Raw genomic sequence first — 21,671 nt, 5'->3', positions numbered from 1 at the left:
GGGCCCTGGCTCTGCGGGCTACCTGTGCGGGGCCCTGGCTCTGCGGGCTACCTGTGCGGGGCCCTGGCTCTGCGGGCTACCTGTGCGGGGCCCTGGCGCTGCCGGCTACCTGTGCGGGGCCCTGGCTCTGCGGGCTACCTGTGCGGGGCCCTGGCGCTGCCGGCTACCTGTGCGGGGCCCTGGCGCTGCCGGCTACCTGTGCGGGGCCCTGGCGCTGCCGGCTACCTGTGCGGGGCCCTGGCGCTGCCGGCTACCTGTGCGGGGCCCTGGCGCTGCCGGCTACCTGTGCGGGGCCCTGGCGCTGCCGGCTACCTGTGCGGGGCCCTGGCGCTGCCGGCTACCTGTGCGGGGCCCTGGCGCTGCCGGCTACCTGTGCGGGGCCCTGGCGCTGCCGGCTACCTGTGCGGGGCCCTGGCGCTGCCGGCTACCTGTGCGGGGCCCGGGCGCTGCCGGCTACCTGTGCGGGGCAAAGGAATGATCAGTTGTTTTGCTTTGCAGACATGGCGAGTCCTCGAACCAGGAAGGTTCTGAAAGAAGTCCGAGTACAGGATGAAAACAATGTAAGTGGATACGTAGCCCTTGGTTCTACCTACCGGGTACAACCCAGAGTGCCCTCGTCTTAACGACTAATCTCTCCTAAATGCCTTTCTAGGTAGGCTGGCACTAATGCCTGTAGATTAGGGGATAGGTAGGCTGGCACTAATGCCTGTAGATTAGGGGATAGGTAGGCCGGCACTAATGCCTGTAGATTGGAGGATAGGTAGGCTGGCACTAATGCCTGTAGATTGGAGGATAGGTAGGCTGGCACTAATGCCTGTAGATTGGAGGATAGGTAGGCTGGCACTAATGCCTGTAGATTGGAGGATAGGTAGGCTGGCACTAATGCCTGTAGATTGGAGGGTAGGTAGGCTGGCACTAATGCCTGTAGATTGGAGGGTAGGTAGGCTGGCACTAATGCCTGTAGATTGGAGGGTAGGTAGGCTGGCACTAATGCCTGTAGATTGGAGGGTAGGTAGGCTGGCACTAATGCCTGTAGATTGGAGGGTAGGTAGGCTGGCACTAATGCCTGTAGATTGGAGGGTAGGTAGGCTGGCACTAATGCCTGTAGATTGGAGGGTAGGTAGGCCGGCACTAATGCCTGTAGATTAGGGGATAGGTAGGCCGGCACTAATGCCTGTAGATTGGAGGGTAGGTAGGCCGGCACTAATGCCTGTAGATTGGAGGGTAGGTAGGCTGGCACTAATGCCTGTAGATTAGGGGATAGGTAGGCTGGCACTAATGCCTGTAGATTGAAGGGTAGGTAGGCTGGCACTAATGCCTGTAGATTGGAGGGTACTAATGCCTGTAGATTGGAGGGTAGGTAGGCTGGCACTAATGCCTGTAGATTAGGGGATAGGTAGGCTGGCACTAATGCCTGTAGATTAGGGGATAGGTAGGCTGGCACTAATGCCTGTAGATTAGGGGATAGGTAGGCTGGCACTAATGCCTGTAGATTGGAGGGTAGGTAGGCTGGCACTAATGCCTGTAGATTAGGGGATAGGTAGGCCGGCACTAATGCCTGTAGATTAGGGGATAGGTAGGCTGGCACTAATGCCTGTAGATTAGGGGATAGGTAGGCCGGCACTAATGCCTGTAGATTGGAGGGTAGGTAGGCTGGCACTGATGCCTGTAGATTGGAGGGTAGGTAGGCTGGCACTAATGCCTGTAGATTGGAGGGTAGGTAGGCTGACACTGATGCCTGTAGATTGGAGGGTAGGTAGGCTGGCACTAATGCCTGTAGATTGGAGGGTAGGTAGGCCGGCACTAATGCCTGTAGATTGGAGGGTAGGTAGGCTGACACTGATGCCTGTAGATTGGAGGGTAGGTAGGCTGGCACTAATGCCTGTAGATTGGAGGGTAGGTAGGCCGGCACTAATGCCTGTAGATTGGAGGGTAGGTAGGCTGGCACTAATGCCTGTAGATTAGGGGATAGGTAGGCTGGCACTAATGCCTGTAGATTAGGGGATAGGTAGGCTGGCACTAATGCCTGTAGATTAGGGGATAGGTAGGCTGGCACTAATGCCTGTAGATTAGGGGATAGGTAGGCCGGCACTAATGCCTGTAGATTAGGGGATAGGTAGGCTGGCACTAATGCCTGTAGATTAGGGGATAGGTAGGCTGGCACTAATGCCTGTAGATTAGGGGATAGGTAGGCTGGCACTAATGCCTGTAGATTAGGGGATAGGTAGGCTGGCACTAATGCCTGTAGATTAGGGGATAGGTAGGCTGGCACTAATGCCTGTAGATTGGAGGGTAGGTAGGCTGGCACTAATGCCTGTAGATTAGGGGATAGGTAGGCTGGCACTAATGCCTGTAGATTGGAGGGTAGGTAGGCTGGCACTAATGCCTGTAGATTAGGGGATAGGTAGGCTGGCACTAATGCCTGTAGATTAGGGGATAGGTAGGCTGGCACTTATGCCTGTAGATTGGAGGGTAGGTAGGCTGGCACTAATGCCTGTAGATTAGGGGATAGGTAGGCTGGCACTAATGCCTGTAGATTGGAGGGTAGGTAGGCTGGCACTAATGCCTGTAGATTAGGGGATAGGTAGGCTGGCACTAATGCCTGTAGATTGGAGGGTAGGTAGGCTGGCACTAATGCCTGTAGATTGGAGGGTAGGTAGGCTGGCACTAATGCCTGTAGATTGGAGGGTAGGTAGGCTGGCACTAATGCCTGTAGATTAGGGGATAGGTAGGCTGGCACTAATGCCTGTAGATTGGAGGGTAGGTAGGCTGGCACTAATGCCTGTAGATTAGGGGATAGGTAGGCTGGCACTAATGCCTGTAGATTGGAGGGTAGGTAGGCTGGCACTAATGCCTGTAGATTAGGGGATAGGTAGGCTGGCACTAATGCCTGTAGATTAGGGGATAGGTAGGCTGGCACTAATGCCTGTAGATTAGGGGATAGGTAGGCTGGCACTAATGCCTGTAGATTAGGGGATAGGTAGGCTGGCACTAATGCCTGTAGATTAGGGGATAGGTAGGCTGGCACTAATGCCTGTAGATTAGGGGATAGGTAGGCTGGCACTAATGCCTGTAGATTAGGGGATAGGTAGGCTGGCACTAATGCCTGTAGATTAGGGGATAGGTAGGCTGGCACTAATGCCTGTAGATTAGGGGATAGGTAGGCTGGCACTAATGCCTGTAGATTAGGGGATAGGTAGGCTGGCACTAATGCCTGTAGATTAGGGGATAGGTAGGCTGGCACTAATGCCTGTAGATTAGGGGATAGGTAGGCTGGCACTAATGCCTGTAGATTAGGGGATAGGTAGGCTGGCACTAATGCCTGGGATACCTGCTGAGGTGCCACCAGTTTATGATCTGATTTTCTCTCTCAGACCTGCTTTGAATGTGGAGCCTTTAACCCGCAGTGGGTCAGTGTGACATACGGGATATGGATTTGTCTGGAATGTTCTGGAAAACACCGGGGGCTTGGCGTCCATCTCAGGTACAGACTGCTCAGCAGACAGAAAATGTGGAGTCATTCTGTTCTTACCCAGTAGCCCTGTGTCCCTAGTGTTTGTGGGGCATTTCCCTGTATGAGGGCATCATGCCCAGCTAGCAGCTCTGATTGTATACAAATTGTGCCTCTGAGGATGCTGGGAGTTGTAGTGTAGCATAAGGGGTAACTGTAATGGACAGATAGATGCAGCGAGTATTGATACTGAACATATCGGGCCTTACGTGAGTGATAACCGGTGCCTCCCTGCCCCAGCTTTGTGCGCTCGGTCACCATGGACAAGTGGAAGGACGTGGAGTTGGAGAAGATGAAAGTTGGGGGGAATGGAAAGTTCCGGCAGTTCCTGGAGATGCAGGATGACTACGACCCGTGCTGGAGCATGCAGGAGAAATACAACAGCAGGGCCGCTGCTCTGTACCGGGACAAGGTGAGGGGGCCCCCGGGCTGGCTGCCATTGGGGGTCTCATGAGTGCCTTATTGCCGGGGAGAGTGAGTTTATTGTGATTACCCCATAGGTTGCTACTTTGGCTGAAGGACGTGATTGGTCTGTGGAGACTTCATCTGCACGAAACTGGACCCCCCCTCAGCCCAAGATGATGGGAAGTTCCTCTGTACGGTATGAAACGCCCACTCTTTGGGTTTCCTATTATCCGAGTGTGAGTGTGAGTGTGTCTTGCCTGTGACATATATTTGCTTGTGAGTATGTAGTGTTTGTACCTTCCCCTCTGCCAGGTGTTTAACTCCTTTCTGGCTGTCTGTCTGTCTAACCTTCTCTGTCTGTCTGGCTGTCTGTCTGTCTAACTCTGTCTGTCTGGCTGTCTGTCTTTCTAACTCTCTCTGGCTGTCTTTCTAACTCTCTCTGTCTGGCTGTCTGTCTTTCTAACCTTCTCTCTCTGTCTGGCTGTCTGTCTGTCTTTCTAACCTTCTCTCTCTGTCTGGCTGTCTTTCTAACTCTGTCTGTCTTTCTAACTCTCTCTGTCTGACTGTCTGTCTTTCTAACTCTCTCTGTCTGTCTGTCTGTCTTTCTAACCTTCTCTCTCTGTCTGGCTGTCTGTCTTTCTAACCTTCTCTGTCTGGCTGTCTGTCTTTCTAACCTCTCTCTGTCTGGCTGTCTGTCTTTCTAACCTTCTCTCTCTGTCTGGCTGTCTGTCTTTCTAACCTTCTCTCTCTGTCTGGCTGTCTGTCTGTCTTTCTAACCTTCTCTCTCTGTCTGGCTGTCTGTCTGTCTTTCTAACCTTCTCTGTCTGTCTGTCTGTCTTTCTAACTCTGTCTGTCTTTCTAACTCTCTCTGTCTGACTGTCTTTCTAACCTTCTCTCTCTGTCTGGCTGTCTGTCTTTCTAACCTTCTCTGTCTGGCTGTCTGTCTTTCTAACCTCTCTCTGTCTGGCTGTCTGTCTTCTAACCTTCTCTCTCTGTCTGGCTGTCTGTCTTTCTAACCTTCTCTCTCTGTCTGGCTGTCTGTCTTTCTAACCTTCTCTCTCTGTCTGGCTGTCTGTCTTTCTAACCTTCTCTCTCTGTCTGGCTGTCTGTCTGTCTTTCTAACTCTGTCTGTCTTTCTAACTCTCTCTGTCTGACTGTCTGTCTTTCTAACTCTCTCTGTCTGTCTGTCTTTCTAACCTTCTCTCTCTGTCTGGCTGTCTGTCTTTCTAACCTTCTCTGTCTGGCTGTCTGTCTTTCTAACCTTCTCTCTCTGTCTGGCTGTCTGTCTTTCTAACCTTCTCTGTCTGGCTGTCTGTCTTTCTAACCTTCTCTGTCTGGCTGTCTGTCTTTCTAACCTTCTCTCTCTGTCTGGCTGTCTGTCTTTCTAACCTTCTCTCTCTGTCTGGCTGTCTGTCTTTCTAACCTTCTCTCTCTGTCTGGCTGTCTGTCTTCTAACCTTCTCTGTCTGGCTGTCTGTCTTTCTAACCTCTCTCTGTCTGGCTGTCTGTCTTTCTAACCTTCTCTCTCTGTCTGGCTGTCTGTCTTTCTAACCTTCTCTCTCTGTCTGGCTGTCTGTCTTTCTAACCTTCTCTCTCTGTCTGGCTGTCTGTCTTTCTAACCTTCTCTCTCTGTCTGGCTGTCTGTCTTTCTAACCTTCTCTCTCTGTCTGGCTGTCTGTCTTTCTAACCTTCTCTCTCTGTCTGGCTGTCTGTCTGTCTTTCTAACGCTGTCTGTCTTTCTAACTCTCTCTGTCTGACTGTCTGTCTTTCTAACTCTCTCTGTCTGTCTGTCTGTCTGTCTGTCTTTCTAACCTTCTCTCTCTGTCTGGCTGTCTGTCTTTCTAACCTTCTCTGTCTGGCTGTCTGTCTTTCTAACCTCTCTCTGTCTGGCTGTCTGTCTTTCTAACCTTCTCTCTCTGTCTGGCTGTCTGTCTTTCTAACCTTCTCTGTCTGGCTGTCTGTCTTTCTAACCTTCTCTCTCTGTCTGGCTGTCTGTCTTTCTAACCTTCTCTCTCTGTCTGGCTGTCTGTCTTTCTAACCTTCTCTGTCTGTCTGTCTGTCTTTCTAACTCTGTCTGTCTTTCTAACTCTCTCTGTCTGACTGTCTGTCTTTCTAACTCTCTCTGTCTGGCTGTCTGTCTTTCTAACCTTCTCTGTCTGTCTTTCTAACTCTCTCTGTCTGTCTGTCTGTAAAGCCCCAGCGCTGGATCAGCCCAGACGGGATCCTCCTCGGGAGACAAAGCGTTTGAGGATTGGCTGAATGATGATATGACTTCCTATCAGAGGTAAGTAGTGAATGGCTGCTCTATATACCTAAACAGAAAGCCATTGACCCCCCCAACCTGAGCTCCGGTGACTTTGTCTTGCAGCGGCGGGGGCGCAGGGAACCAGGAGAACAGATACGTTGGATTCGGCAACACGGTGAATCCTCCGAAGAAAGAAGATGATTTCCTGAACAACGCAATGACGTCACTGTACACGGTGGGTCCCTTTAATAACCCGAACAGCGCCCCGGCAGAACCAATACCCTCTGGGTGTGGCCCAATCTCTGCAGGGCTGTGCTGAGAGCTGGGGGCTAATGCAAACTCTGTTATACTGGTTACAGGGCTGGGGCTAAATCAAACTCTGTTATACTGGTTACAGGGCTGGGGCTAAATCAAACTCTGTTATACTGGTTACAGGGCTGAGAGCTATTGCAAACTCTGTTATACTGGTTACAGGGCTGGGGCTGAGAGCTGGAGGCTAATGCAAACTCGGTTATACTTGTTACAGGGCTGAGAGCTGGGGGCTAATGCAAACTCTGTTATACTTGTTACAGGGCTGAGAGCTGGGGGCTAATGCAAACTCTGTTATACTTGTTACAGGGCTGAGAGCTGGGGGCTAATGCAAACTCTGTTATACTTGTTACAGGGCTGAGAGCTGGGGGCTAATGCAAACTCTGTTATACTTGTTACAGGGCTGAGAGCTGGGGGCTAATGCAAACTCTGTTATACTGGTTACAGGGCTGGAGCAGTTTTACCGTTGGAGCCAGCAAATTTGCCTCTGCCGCCAAGGAAAGCGTAAGTGCCAGAGTGGCCTATTATTTTATATAGGGAACAAATGTATTACCCAGAAGGCTTAGCTGCAGCGAGTGAGCTATGTATTACCCAGAAGGCTTAGCTGCAGCGAGTGAGCTATGTATTACCCAGAAGGCTTAGCTGCAGCGAGTGAGCTATGTATTACCCAGAAGGCTTAGCTGCAGCGAGTGAGCTATGTATTACCCAGAAGGCTTAGCTGCAGCGAGTGAGCTGTGTATTACCCAGAAGGCTTAGCTGCAGCGAATGCTATGTATTACCCAGAAGGCTTAGCTGCAGCGAATGCTATGTATTACCCAGAAGGCTTAGCTGCAGCGAATGCCATGTATTACCCAGAAGGCTTAGCTGCAGCGAATGCCATGTATTACCCAGAAGGCTTAGCTGCAGCGAATGCTATTTATTACCCAGAAGGCTTAGCTGCAGCGAATGCTATGTATTACCCAGAAGGCTTAGCTGCAGCGAATGCTGTGTATTACCCAGAAGGCTTAGTGAAACCTGTGTAATGTCTCACAAGAACTCTCTCTTGTCCGACAGGCGAGCAAGCTGGGAACCCAAGCCACACAGAAGGTAACTGTCACATTGGGCACTGGGGCATCTGTCCTCATAGTGTGAAATGTCTGTAGCCAACAGGTTTTTTGCCTTCCTCTGGATCAACTAGCAGTTAGGCAGGTTATATATAGGCATTATGGTTGAACATGATGGACGTGTGTCTTTTTTCAACCCAACTTACTATGTTACGATGTTAATAATGATTTTTTCCCGGAACCCTGTTATTTACTCTGTATTCATCAAAGGAAATGGGGAGCAGAATGCCAGAAGGGAAAGGGTAAGGTGCCCCTGCCCCACATGGCACTACACGGGAGGGTAAGGTGCCCCTGCCCCACATGGCGCTACACGGGAGGGTAAGGCGCCCCTGCCCTACATGGCGCTACACGGGAGGGTAAGGTGCCCCTGCCCCACATGCCGCTACACGGGAGGGTAAGGTGCCCCTGCCCCACATGGCGCTACACGGGAGGGTAAGGTGCCCCTGCCCCACATGGCCCTACATGGGTGGGTAAGGTGCCCCTGCCCCACATGCCACTACACGGGAGGGTAAGGCGCCCCTGCCCCACATGGCGCTACACGGGAGGGTAAGGTGCCCCTGCCCCACACGGGTACAACTGGTTCACATGAGCTTACATATTTTGCCCAAAGTGTGGTAATAACACGTCATTTTTTGTAAAAATTATTTTTAAAGGCAAACTGAGCCCTGGCAACCAAATATTGCTTCTAGTTGCTATGTAGCCTTTAATATAAGGAACTACTTTCAGGTTTATATTAATGAGTTGGGGCTTTCTCACTAGAGCTAAGGGTAAGTGCAACATGTTGTTACTACTCTCCTCTTACTACTCATGTTAATAAGCAGTGTAGGACTAGCGCTCACAGAGGTTTGGGGTCCAGCATAACCAGCAGTATTTTGGTGCCCCTGCTGTCATGACTAAGGATATTGGGGAAATGCCTTACCAGGCTGTGCAGTGTTTGAATACAATCCCCATGATTCTGTGACTCTGACCAATGGCTGCTTCTTCTCCCCACACTCTCCCTCGCTGCCCACGTGCAGTTTTGGGGAGGGAACAAGCAGCCGCCGGACCCGGTAATCCCAGCGGCATACGTGTGCATGGCGACTGTGTGACTGTCTGGTGCAGTAGTGATGTGGCCCCTGTCTGTCTGTCTGTCTGTGTGTTGCCTGCTGCAGTCTCGTCCCATCTGCTTCCTGAGCCGGGAGCCAAAGCGGTTGCTTCCCGATGCCCCTGTATAGCCCAGGGCACCCCAGGGGGTCACGGCTAGATCCCGGCAACCATCTTTGCCTGTCTCTTCTCCTTCCCAGTCCCCCCACATTGCTCTCTTTCTGATCTCCTTATTTTCCTCTCTGTCTGCTCTTTACTCTTGGGTTACTTTATTCCCTTATTCCCTGGATAGGCCGAGTGTGGGAATGGGTCAGGCCTTGTGGGTTCCTTATTCCCTGGATAGGCCGAGTGTGGGAATGGGCCAGGCCTTGTGGGTCCCTTATTCCCTGGATAGGCCGAGTGTGGGAATGGGTCAGGCCTTGTGGGTTCCTTATTCCCTGGATAGGCCGAGTGTGGGAATGGGTCAGGCCTTGTGGGTTCCTTATTCCCTGGATAGGCCGAGTGTGGGAATGGGTCAGGCCTTGTGGGTTCCTTATTCCCTGGATAGGCCGAGTGTGGGAATGGGTCAGGCCTTGTGGGTTCCTTATTCCCTGGATAGGCCGAGTGTGGGAATGGGCCAGGCCTTGTGGGTCCCTTATTCCCTGGATAGGCCGAGTGTGGGAATGGGTCAGGCCTTGTTGGGTTCCTTATTCCCTGGATAGGCCGAGTGTGGGAATGGGTCAGGCCTTGTGGGTCCCTTATTCCCTGGATAGGCCGAGTGTGGGAATGGGCCAGGCCTTGTGGGTTCCTTATTCCCTGGATAGGCCGAGTGTGGGAATGGGTCAGGCCTTGTGGGTTCCTTATTCCCTGGATAGGCCGAGTGTGGGAATGGGTCAGGCCTTGTGGGTTCCTTATTCCCTGGATAGGCCGAGTGTGGGAATGGGTCAGGCCTTGTGGGTTCCTTATTCCCTGGATAGGCCGAGTGTGGGAATGGGTCAGGCCTTGTGGGTTCCTTATTCCCTGGATAGGCCGAGTGTGGGAATAGTCAGGCCTTGTGGGTTCCTTATTCCCTGGATAGGCCGAGTGTGGGAATGGGTCAGGCCTTGTGGGTTCCTTATTCCCTGGATAGGCCGAGTGTGGGAATGGGTCAGGCCTTGTGGGTTCCTTATTCCCTGGATAGGCCGAGTGTGGGAATGGGTCAGGCCTTGTGGGTTCCTTATTCCCTGGATAGGCCGAGTGTGGGAATGGGTCAGGCCTTGTGGGTTCCTTATTCCCTGGATAGGCCGAGTGTGGGAATGGGTCAGGCCTTGTGGGTCCCTTATTCCCTGGATAGGCCGAGTGTGGGAATGGGTCAGGCCTTGTGGGTCCCTTATTCCCTGGATAGGCCGAGTGTGGGAATGGGTCAGGCCTTGTGGGTCCCTTATTCCCTGGATAGGCCGAGTGTGGGAATGGGCCAGGCCTTGTGGGTCCCTTATTCCCTGGATAGGCCGAGTGTGGGAATGGGCCAGGCCTTGTGGGTTCCTTATTCCCTGGATAGGCCGAGTGTGGGAATGGGCCAGGCCTTGTGGGTTCCTTATTCCCTGGATAGGCCGAGTGTGGGAATGGGTCAGGCCTTGTGGGTTCCTTATTCCCTGGATAGGCCGAGTGTGGGAATGGGTCAGGCCTTGTGGGTTCCTTATTCCCTGGATAGGCCGAGTGTGGGAATGGGTCAGGCCTTGTGGGTTCCTTATTCCCTGGATAGGCCGAGTGTGGGAATGGGTCAGGCCTTGTGGGTCCCTTATTCCCTGGATAGGCCGAGTGTGGGAATGGATCAGGCCTTGTTGGGTTCCTTATTCCCTGGATAGGCCGAGTGTGGGAATGGGTCAGGCCTTGTGGGTCCCTTATTCCCTGGATAGGCCGAGTGTGGGAATGGGCCAGGCCTTGTGGGTTCCTTATTCCCTGGATAGGCCGAGTGTGGGAATGGGTCAGGCCTTGTGGGTTCCTTATTCCCTGGATAGGCCGAGTGTGGGAATGGGTCAGGCCTTGTGGGTTCCTTATTCCCTGGATAGGCCGAGTGTGGGAATGGGTCAGGCCTTGTGGGTTCCTTATTCCCTGGATAGGCCGAGTGTGGGAATGGGTCAGGCCTTGTGGGTTCCTTATTCCCTGGATAGGCCGAGTGTGGGAATGGGTCAGGCCTTGTGGGTTCCTTATTCCCTGGATAGGCCGAGTGTGGGAATGGGTCAGGCCTTGTGGGTTCCTTATTCCCTGGATAGGCCGAGTGTGGGAATGGGTCAGGCCTTGTGGGTCCCTTATTCCCTGGATAGGCCGAGTGTGGGAATGGGCCAGGCCTTGTGGGTCCCTTATTCCCTGGATAGGCCGAGTGTGGTAATGGGTCAGGCCTTGTGGGTCCCTTATTCCCTGGATAGGCCGAGTGTGGGAATGGGTCAGGCCTTGTGGGTCCCTTATTCCCTGGATAGGCCGAGTGTGGGAATGGGCCAGGCCTTGTGGGTCCCTTATTCCCTGGATAGGCCGAGTGTGGGAATGGGTCAGGCCTTGTGGGTCCCTTATTCCCTGGATAGGCCGAGTGTGGGAATGGGTCAGGCCTTGTGGGTCCCTTATTCCCTGGATAGGCCGAGTGTGGGAATGGGTCAGGCCTTGTTGGGTTCCTTATTCCCTGGATAGGCCGAGTGTGGGAATGGGTCAGGCCTTGTGGGTCCCTTATTCCCTGGATAGGCCGAGTGTGGGAATGGGTCAGGCCTTGTTGGGTTCCTTATTCCCTGGATAGGCCGAGTGTGGGAATGGGTCAGGCCTTGTGGGTCCCTTATTCCCTGGATAGGCCGAGTGTGGGAATGGGTCAGGCCTTGTTGGGTTCCTTATTCCCTGGATAGGCCGAGTGTGGGAATGGGTCAGGCCTTGTGGGTTCCTTATTCCCTGGATAGGCCGAGTGTGGGAATGGGTCAGGCCTTGTGGGTTCCTTATTCCCTGGATAGGCCGAGTGTGGGAATGGGTCAGGCCTTGTGGGTTCCTTATTCCCTGGATAGGCCGAGTGTGGGAATGGGTCAGGCCTTGTGGGTTCCTTATTCCCTGGATAGGCCGAGTGTGGGAATGGGTCAGGCCTTGTGGGTTCCTTATTCCCTGGATAGGCCGAGTGTGGGAATAGTCAGGCCTTGTGGGTTCCTTATTCCCTGGATAGGCCCGAGTGTGGGAATGGGTCAGGCCTTGTGGGTTCCTTATTCCCTGGATAGGCCGAGTGTGGGAATGGGTCAGGCCTTGTGGGTTCCTTATTCCCTGGATAGGCCGAGTGTGGGAATGGGTCAGGCCTTGTGGGTTCCTTATTCCCTGGATAGGCCGAGTGTGGGAATGGGTCAGGCCTTGTGGGTTCCTTATTCCCTGGATAGGCCGAGTGTGGGAATGGGTCAGGCCTTGTGGGTTCCTTATTCCCTGGATAGGCCGAGTGTGGGAATGGGTCAGGCCTTGTGGGTCCCTTATTCCCTGGATAGGCCGAGTGTGGGAATGGGTCAGGCCTTGTGGGTCCCTTATTCCCTGGATAGGCCGAGTGTGGGAATGGGTCAGGCCTTGTGGGTCCCTTATTCCCTGGATAGGCCGAGTGTGGGAATGGGCCAGGCCTTGTGGGTCCCTTATTCCCTGGATAGGCCGAGTGTGGGAATGGGCCAGGCCTTGTGGGTTCCTTATTCCCTGGATAGGCCGAGTGTGGGAATGGGCCAGGCCTTGTGGGTTCCTTATTCCCTGGATAGGCCGAGTGTGGGAATGGGTCAGGCCTTGTGGGTTCCTTATTCCCTGGATAGGCCGAGTGTGGGAATGGGTCAGGCCTTGTGGGTTCCTTATTCCCTGGATAGGCCGAGTGTGGGAATGGGTCAGGCCTTGTGGGTTCCTTATTCCCTGGATAGGCCGAGTGTGGGAATGGGTCAGGCCTTGTGGGTTCCTTATTCCCTGGATAGGCCGAGTGTGGGAATGGGTCAGGCCTTGTTGGGTTCCTTATTCCCTGGATAGGCCGAGTGTGGGAATGGGTCAGGCCTTGTGGGGTCCCTTATTCCCTGGATAGGCCGAGTGTGGGAATGGGCCAGGCCTTGTGGGTTCCTTATTCCCTGGATAGGCCGAGTGTGGGAATGGGTCAGGCCTTGTGGGTTCCTTATTCCCTGGATAGGCCGAGTGTGGGAATGGGTCAGGCCTTGTGGGTTCCTTATTCCCTGGATAGGCCGAGTGTGGGAATGGGTCAGGCCTTGTGGGTTCCTTATTCCCTGGATAGGCCGAGTGTGGGAATGGGTCAGGCCTTGTGGGTTCCTTATTCCCTGGATAGGCCGAGTGTGGGAATGGGTCAGGCCTTGTGGGTTCCTTATTCCCTGGATAGGCCGAGTGTGGGAATGGGTCAGGCCTTGTGGGTTCCTTATTCCCTGGATAGGCCGAGTGTGGGAATGGGTCAGGCCTTGTGGGTCCTTATTCCCTGGATAGGCGAGTGTGGGAATGGGTCAGGCCTTGTGGGTCCCTTATTCCCCTGGATAGGCCGAGTGGGAATGGCCAGCCTTGGGCCCTTTCCGGATAGGCGAGTGTGGTAATGGGTCAGGCCTTGTGGGTCCCTTATTCCCTGGATAGGCCGAGTGTGGGAATGGGTCAGGCCTTGTGGGTCCCTTATTCCCTGGATAGGCCGAGTGTGGGAATGGGTCAGGCCTTGTGGGTTCCTTATTCCCTGGATAGGCCGAGTGTGGGAATGGGTCAGGCCTTGTGGGTCCCTTATTCCCTGGATAGGCCGAGTGTGGGAATGGGTCAGGCCTTGTGGGTCCCTTATTCCCTGGATAGGCCGAGTGTGGGAATGGGTCAGGCCTTGTGGGTCCCTTATTCCCTGGATAGGCCGAGTGTGGGAATGGGTCAGGCCTTGTGGGTTCCTTATTCCCTGGATAGGCCGAGTGTGGGAATGGGCCAGGCTTTGTGGGTCCCTTATTCCCTGGATAGGCCGAGTGTGGGAATGGGCCAGGCCTTGTGGGTCCCTTATTCCCTGGATAGGCCGAGTGTGGGAATGGGTCAGGCCTTGTGGGTCCCTTATTCCCTGGATAGGCCGAGTGTGGGAATGGTTCAGGCCTTGTGGGTTCCTTATTCCCTGGATAGGCCGAGTGTGGGAATGGGCCAGGCTTTGTGGGTTCCTTATTCCCTGGATAGGCCGAGTGTGGGAATGGGCCAGGCCTTGTGGGTTCCTTATTCCCTGGATAGGCCGGGTGTGGGAATGGGTCAGGCCTTGAGGGTCCCTTATTCCCTGGATAGGCCGAGTGTGGGAATGGGCCAGGCCTTGTGGGTTCCTTATTCCCTGGATAGGCCGAGTGTGGGAATGGGTCAGGCCTTGAGGGTCCCTTATTCCCTGGATAGGCCGAGTGTGGGAATGGGCCAGGCCTTGTGGGTTCCTTATTCCCTGGATAGGCCGAGTGTGGGAATGGGCCAGGCCTTGTGGGTTCCAATCATCTTCCAATTGGCTAGTGGACTTCCCTTGGGGGTTATTATCAGGGAGTCAGTGCAGGTTTCTTAATGCCCCGACTATTAAATTTTGCCCCGTAAGAATGAACGCCCCCCCCCCCTTTATAAATAGATGTTTGTGGGAAGTTTATAGTAATAATAAAGTAGTTCTCTCCTGGGTCCGGCAGCCAGTAGAGAGATAGAGTTCAGTTATTCCCTATGGGCAGAAAGCCATTCGCTCGCTGGTTATATATCTGTGCTTCTAGGTACCCCCATATAGAGGCGGATAAATATAACATAGATTCTTCCTTTGCTGCCCCCCCCCCCCCCCCCCCGAGTCTCCCCTCCTTTCTGTATCTGCCCCCCCCCCAGCATGCCTGTCCCAGTTCCCCTGCATGTTTCCTTTCCTCTGGCTCCATGTATTGCACACACATGTGCATGTTCTCTGTGCCCCCCCTGTGGGGGCTGCTGTCATGTGTTGTGAGAAACCATTTGGGAGGGGGGGCCCCCCTTCCTGACCCTGTTCTTTCTCTCCTGGATAGGCCTCTGAGCTAGGCCAGACCATAAATGAGAATGTTGTCAAACCAGCCCAGGAGAAGGTAACGTTCATCGGCTTTGTGGGGGGGCTTTAGTGGGGGTGTCGCCGGTTCCTCGGCACAGTGACTATGTGATTAACCCCTTAATGTGCAAATCACTGTGTGTCTTACACATTGGCACTTGCATAGGTCTCTCTGCCAGCTTCCATCTGCCAGCTTGCCTAACCCTCACTGCTCTGTGCTGCCAGCTCTTACTGCCAGGGGGCACTGCCACGAGTTGGCACCCCCCCTGCCAATGAGAGTCATTCCTTGCCTGTGCATGCTAACGGCTAATGGAGCGGCTCTGCCAGTTCCAGTCACATGATCATTCCGCATTCTAACCCTCTGTGCCCACCCGCAATCTGCCCCCATAATCTGCCCCATCACCCAGCCTGCTCTCAGCCCCCGCTCTCTGTACCTTCCCTCCCTTATTTAGGTGAAAGATGGAAGAATCTTGGACGATGTGACCAGTGGAGTGTCCCACCTAGCGTTTAAGGTAGGGGGGGTGTATGGGCACAGAGCAGCCAGTCTCCATATCCCAAATAACCGGACGTATAGTTCGCACCCTGGTGGTCAAAACGTAATTACCCCAGAGCTTGTGTTATGGAGACGGCTGCTTGTGCCTTTTGTGCCTATAATAATCCTTGTGTAACCAATTTGTGTTTTGTCCCCTGTCTCCCCCCCCCCACATGCTGCTCTTCCTGGATATTGGGGTGAGTCCTTTGAGGGGAACCAGTGTGTTACAACTTGTGCTCTTACACATGTATTCATCATCCTTTATTTACACAGCATCAGCCCCTGCCCCAGTGAGCTTACAATCTAAGGTCCCTATCCCATTCCCATCAGCCCCTGTCCCAGTGAGCTTACAGTCTAAGGTCCCTATCCCATTCCCATCAGTCCCTGCCCCAGTGAGCTTACAATCTAAGGTCCCTATCCCATTCCCATCAGTCCCTGTCCCAGTGATCTTACAATCTAAGGTCCCTATCCCATTCCCATCAGCCCCTGCCCCAGTGAGCTTACAATCTAAGGTCCCTATCCCATTCCCATCAGTCCCTGCCCCAGTGAGCTTACAATCTAAGGTCCCTATCCCATTCCCATCAGCCCCTGCCCCAGTGAGCTTACAATCTAAGGTCCTATCCCATTCCCATCAGTCCCTGCCCCAGTGAGCTTACAATCTAAGGTCCCTATCCCATTCCCATCAGCCCCTGCCCCAGTGAGCTTACAATCTAAGGGCCCTATCCCATTCCCATCAGTCCCTGCCCCAGTGAGCTTACAATCTAAGGTCCCTATCACATTCCCATCAGTCCCTGCCCCAGTGAGCTTACAATCTAAGGTCCCTATCCCATTCCCATCAGCCCCTGCCCCAGTGAGCTTACAATCTAAGGTCCCTATCCCATTCCCATCAGTCCCTGCTCCAGTGAGCTTACAATCTAAGGTCCCTATCCCATTCCCATCAGCCCCTGCCCCAGTGAGCTTACAATCTAAGGTCCCTATCCCATTCTCATCAGCCCCTGCCCCAGTGAGCTTACAATCTAAGATCCCTATCCCATTCCCATCAGTCCCTGCCCCAGTGCGCTTACAATCTAAGATCCCTATCACATTCCCATCAGTCCCTGCCCCAGTGAGCTTACAATCTAAGATCCCTATCCCATTCCCATCAGTCCCTGCCCCAGTGAGCTTACAATCTAAGGTCCCTATCACATTCCCATCAGTCCCTGCCCCAGTGAGCTTACAATCTAAGGTCCCTATCCCATTCCCATCAGTCCCTGCCCCAGTGAGCTTACAATCTAAGGTCCCTATCACATTCCCATCAGTCCCTGCCCCAGTGAGCTTACAATCTAAGATCCCTATCCCATTCCCATCAGTCCCTGCCCCAGTGAGCTTACAATCTAAGGTCCCTATCCCATTCCCATCAGTCCCTGCCCCAGTGAGCTTACAATCTAAGGTCCCTATCCATTCCCATCAGTCCCTGCCCCAGTGAGCTTACAATCTAAGGTCCCTATCCCATTCCCATCAGCCCCTGCCCCAGTGAGCTTACAATCTAAGGTCCCTATCCCATTCCCATCAGTCCCTGCCCCCAGTGAGCTTACAATCTAAGGTCCCTATCCCATTCCCATCAGTCCCTGCCCCAGTGAGCTTACAATCTAAGATCCCTATCCCATTCCCATCAGCCCCTGCCCCAGTGAGCTTACAATCTAAGGTCCCTATCCCATTCCCATCAGTCCCTGCCCCAGTGAGCTTACAATCTAAGGTCCGTATCCCATTCCCATCAGCCCCTGCCCCAGTGAGCTTACAATCTAAGGTCCCTATCACATTCCCATCAGTCCCTGCCCCAGTGAGCTTACAATCTAAGGTTCCTATCCCATTCCCATCAGTCCCTGTCCCAGTGAGCTTACAATCTAAGGTCCCTATCCCATTCCCATCAGTCCCTGCCCCAGTGAGCTTACAATCTAAGGTCCCTATCCCATTCCCATCAGCCCCTGCCCCAGTGAGCTTACAATCTAAGGTCTCTATCCCATTCCCATCAGCCCCTGCCCCAGTGAGCTTACAATCTAAGGTCCCTATCCCATTCCCATCAGTCCCTGCTCCAGTGAGCTTACAATCTAAGGTCCCTATCCCATTCCCATCAGTCCCTGCCCCAGTGAGCTTACAATCTAAGGTCCCTATCCCATTCCCATCAGTCCCTGCCCCAGTGAGCTTACAATCTAAGGTCCCTATCCCATTCCCATCAGTCCCTGCCCCAGTGAGCTTACAATCTAAGGTCCCTATCCCATTCCCATCAGTCCCTGCCCCAGTGAGCTTACAATCTAAAATCCCTATCCCATTCCCATCAGTCCCTGCCCCAGTGAGCTTACAATCTAAGGTCCCTATCCCATTCCCATCAGTCCCTGCCCCAGTGAGCTTACAATCTAAGGTCCCTATCCCATTCCCATCAGCCCCTGCCCCAGTGAGCTTACAGTCGAAGGTCCCTATGGCACTAAGGACTAGAGAGAGACTGGAGCCCAGTTACAGACCCCTATTGGGGAGCGTTACTATTGGTGCTGTCCCTCGCTCATTATTTTCTGTCCCTCCCTGATTGGTTCTGCTGGCACAGATATAACAGTTTCTTCCCCCAATCAGGTGCAGGGAGCGAGCAGTAAGGGCTGGAGGGACGTCACGTCGTTCTTCTCAGGGAAATCGGAGGACATGGGGCAGAGGTACGTGGCTCCTGTGTAAATAGGTGAACCATTAGATGTGGGGGGGTTACTGCCCCTTATGGGGGTTCCTACCTGTTACGCATTATATTGCGCTTAAAGGGGTTGTTCACCTTTAAATAAATTGTTAATATTTTTTATTTTTTTCAACTATTTAGCTTTTTGTTCTGCAGCTTTCCAGTTTGGAAATGTCAGCAGTTGTGTGGTTGCTAGGGCCTTGTTTACCTTAGCAACCTTTGTTTTGAACAGGATTAAACTATAAATACAGTAGTAGAGGGACTGAATAGAAAGATAAAGAATAAAAAATAACAATAATAATAAAAGCAATAGCTGTTTGGCTGCTGGGGGTCAGTGACCCCCGTTTGAAAATAGGAAATATGTAAAAGAGAGAGGCAAATAATTCAAAAACTATTAAAAAAAAAAAATAAAAAAAATAAAGACCAATTGCAATGTTGCTAGGAATGGGACATTCTATAACCTACTGAAAGTGGTGGTTCACCATTAAGTTAACTTTTAATATGTTATAAAATGGCCAATTCTAAGCAACTTTTCAATTGGTCTTCTTTTTATTTCTTCTATAGTTTTTGAATTATTTTCCCCCTTCTGTCTTTTTTTTTTTTCCCAGCTTTTTTGGCTGACCCCGGCAGCCAATCCCTATTGCTCTGTGAGGCTCCAGTTTTATTGTTATTACTTATCTATTCAGCCCCTCCCCTATTCATATACCAGCCCTTCATTCAAACCACTCCCTGGTTGCTAAGGTAACCTGGACCCTAGCAACCAGATAACGGCTGAAATTCCTAACTAGAGAGCTGCAGATTAAAAAGTTAAATACTAAAAAAAACCAATGGTAATAAAAAATGATGACCAATCGCAAATTGTCAAAAGGCCAAAGCTGAACAACCCCTTTAAAGGGGAACCAACCCTTTAGGACTAAGTGATCCTCCAACCAGTGAACGCCATTGCTTCCTGCTCCCCCTGCCCTATTCTTACCTCCCCCCATTTCTCCCATTGCAGCTCTGCCCCTGAGGGTGGCTACCAGCAGGGCAACGGGGACGGCTACCAAAATGCCAGCTACGGCAAATCCTTCTGGGAGACCTTCGGCAGCTCCGAGGAGATCAAGAAGCCTTCGAAATCCCCAAGCGGCGACAGCTGGACCTTTCCGGAAAACTCCACGGAGAGGAAGAGCTCGGATAGCTGGGAGGTTTGGGGGTCCGGGACCACCTCCAACAATAAGAACAGCAACAGTGATAGCTGGGAGAACTGGGACAGCCACTGGGATAATACTGAGGGCAAGGGGGGCAAAAAAGGGGGCGAGAAGGTACCCGCCGCTGAGGATGGGTGGGACAACAGCTGGTAGGGAGCAGCTCATGTAGGGGGGGGTGTGTGTGTTTAGATGAACCCCAATATTGCACCAATGTCACCCCTTGGCCCTGTGTATCTCACCTGCCTCACGTGGGGCATTTCTAGCTGAAGGGGGGGTAAATCTGGCGCTGGTTCCAATATGGGGTTCCAAACACACACACACGCAAGTCCCGCCCCGTGTGAGATCCCGCAGTCTGCACCATGACAGCCATGCCAAGTACAGGACTGTCTGGGGGGGACTTGGGGGGTACGGGGAGCCCCCTAAATAGCTGTAATCTTGTGCATCATCTCACTGCCTCATCGCCACCCTCAGTGTTTAAAGGGGAAGGAAAGTGATTGACACACTCCTCATCCTCACCCCCAAACCTAACGAAGCATCTCTCTAACCTTCGGCTGGAAATCTGCCCCCCCCCCCGTGGGTAGATACCCCCCCCGACCCTCCGTGTGTGTTTTATCCTTTGTTTTATCTATTGCTGTTGATTTGTTCCCACGCTGCGCAGTCCTAAGGCTGAAGCCGCACAAGGGCCACTGGAGGGTTTCCAGGCCGACGGGGCCCCCCAGCACCAATAGCTGGCATGAACCCCTCTGCCCAAATACCTCAGTGCAGCCTTCTGTGCTGCTGAATCTGCCTCTCTTTACTTACTGGCTATTACCCCTGGGGGGTTACAGAGCACTCCTGCCCCTTCTGCCCCCAGCTATTGCACTACAGCGATGGGTGTTGCAGTCCAACAAAACCTATGGGGGGCAGCATGTCCTTGGGATATGAATATCAGGTGTGGGGTAACCCATTCATTGCTGGACTGCAACTCCCAGCGTGCTGTTGTAGTTCAGCAACATCAGGGGACCCTCCAGTGCACTTGAAAGCTAAGTTCCCCCACATGCCTGGGTGGGGGGCCGCACCCTTAGCTTTGGCCAGTTGGGGGGGGGAGGCCAGATTCCTATGAATGCTGTCTTACGGCGGGTGTCAAGGTGAGCCAATCCCTTGCCCCGTCACATTTACTATGAAGAGAGTTTTAAACCCCCCCGGGAATGTCATTGGCAGACCCCTGGGACTCCCCCCGGGGGGGTTACATAGGGTATATATTATATAGACACTATAGTGATGGGCAGTCATTGTGACCCTGTATTATAGAGACTTGCCTGTAGAACATTCCCGGCCCATATTTATGGCGCTGATCTGCTTTCTGGGCTTCTCGGCACCGATGGGAAGGGGCCACTTGGGGGGGGGGAATAGAAATTTGTGTTTTTAATGGGTTTTAGAGCATTGGGACCTGCTTCCTGTGGGGCCTGAATTTTAATATTTTATCTGAATGGGGGGGTCCCTGTGTTTAGGGGGTCACATCAGGTTTCTTGCTGAAATAGGGGGGCAACTCCCTGAGTATTTATGGGTGGGAGGGGCATTTTATTTATTTTAAGTGCCTTTTAAAGAAAATGTGTTTATAGTAGGGGGGCACATTCACAAAGACCCCACACTGGCACCTACCCTTGCTATTGCCCTACCCAGGGCCTTCCCCATCGGTGCCACCGCCGCTCGGAATCACAGGCTTTTAACGATTGCCCCCCCCCCCCCCCCCCCTTTTATTATTTATTGATCAGACATTGTGCCTCCGGAGAGCTAGGTGCCCTGACTGGGGTAGCCCTTATGCCGGAGTCGTGTACCCCGATATTCTCATAGCCGCGCTCCTTGTGATGTCTGTGCCGCCGCCGTGTTTCATGACGAGTAGCGACTCCCAGAAAATATATTGTGCAAAATAAAATTCAATGGAACTGACCCCCCCCCATGTGTTTTGTTTTTTGTCATTGGAAACTGGATCTGGGGGGGCTGCTGTGCTGCAATGGGGGCACCCTGGCCAATACCAGAGCTATAGTGGCTATGGGTTGGCCAACTTGTTCCTTTGTGCAGTGAGGGATTCTGGGACATAAGGGCGGTCTGATTTCAAGAGTGGGCGGAGCACAGATTCTCTGGAAAGAAAAGGGGGCCTTTAATTCCCAGCATTCCTCACTGCAGGGAACAAGGTTAGGGGAGTTGGTCCCAGTGAGCAGAGACAGACTGTCATGGTTTCCCTTCTACAACCCCGAAAAAGCTGGGGTACCGGGGTGTAAATAGGGAATTGGGGTGATTTGCAGATCAGTGAACCCTGATATTTACTAGGAAACTGGACAAAGCCAACAGATCCAATGCTGGAAGTGGGGGGTGAGGGCAATGGGCAGGGCTAGGGAAGTATTATTGGGGGGTGAGGGCAGTGGGCAGGGCTAGGGAAGTATTATTGGGGGGTGAGGGCAGTGGGCAGGGCTAGGGAAGTATTATTGGGGGGGTGAGGGCAGTGGGCAGGGCTAGGGAAGTATTATTGGGGGGTGAGGGCAGTGGGCAGGGCTAGGGAAGTATTATTGGGGGGTGAGGGCAGTGGGCAGGGCTAGGGAAGTATTATTGGGGGGGTGAGGGCAGTGGGCAGGGCTAGGGAAGTAG

At 53.0% G+C, this 21,671-nt stretch overlaps 1 protein-coding gene across 1 annotated transcript; it reads left to right on the top strand.

Annotated features, from left to right (window-relative positions):
• Nucleotides 1-498: 498 nt before the first annotated feature.
• arfgap1 (ADP ribosylation factor GTPase activating protein 1) lies at nt 499-20,975 on the top strand (the record flags this gene model as incomplete). Its single annotated transcript, NM_001130341.1, is given in 11 exon segments — nt 499-560; nt 3,375-3,484; nt 3,752-3,923; nt 4,012-4,112; nt 6,110-6,199; nt 6,284-6,395; nt 6,917-6,973; nt 7,523-7,555; nt 15,085-15,144; nt 17,769-17,845; nt 18,857-20,975. Coding segments are annotated over 11 exon segments (1,215 nt in total). The 3' UTR covers nt 19,200-20,975.
• Nucleotides 20,976-21,671: the final 696 nt, after the last annotated feature.

This window comes from Xenopus tropicalis, chromosome 10 (genome assembly GCF_000004195.4).
Source record: "Xenopus tropicalis strain Nigerian chromosome 10, UCB_Xtro_10.0, whole genome shotgun sequence".
In the NCBI taxonomy this organism is placed as follows: Eukaryota; Metazoa; Chordata; class Amphibia; order Anura; family Pipidae; genus Xenopus; species Xenopus tropicalis.
This window is presented reverse-complemented; position numbering and strand designations above follow the sequence as displayed.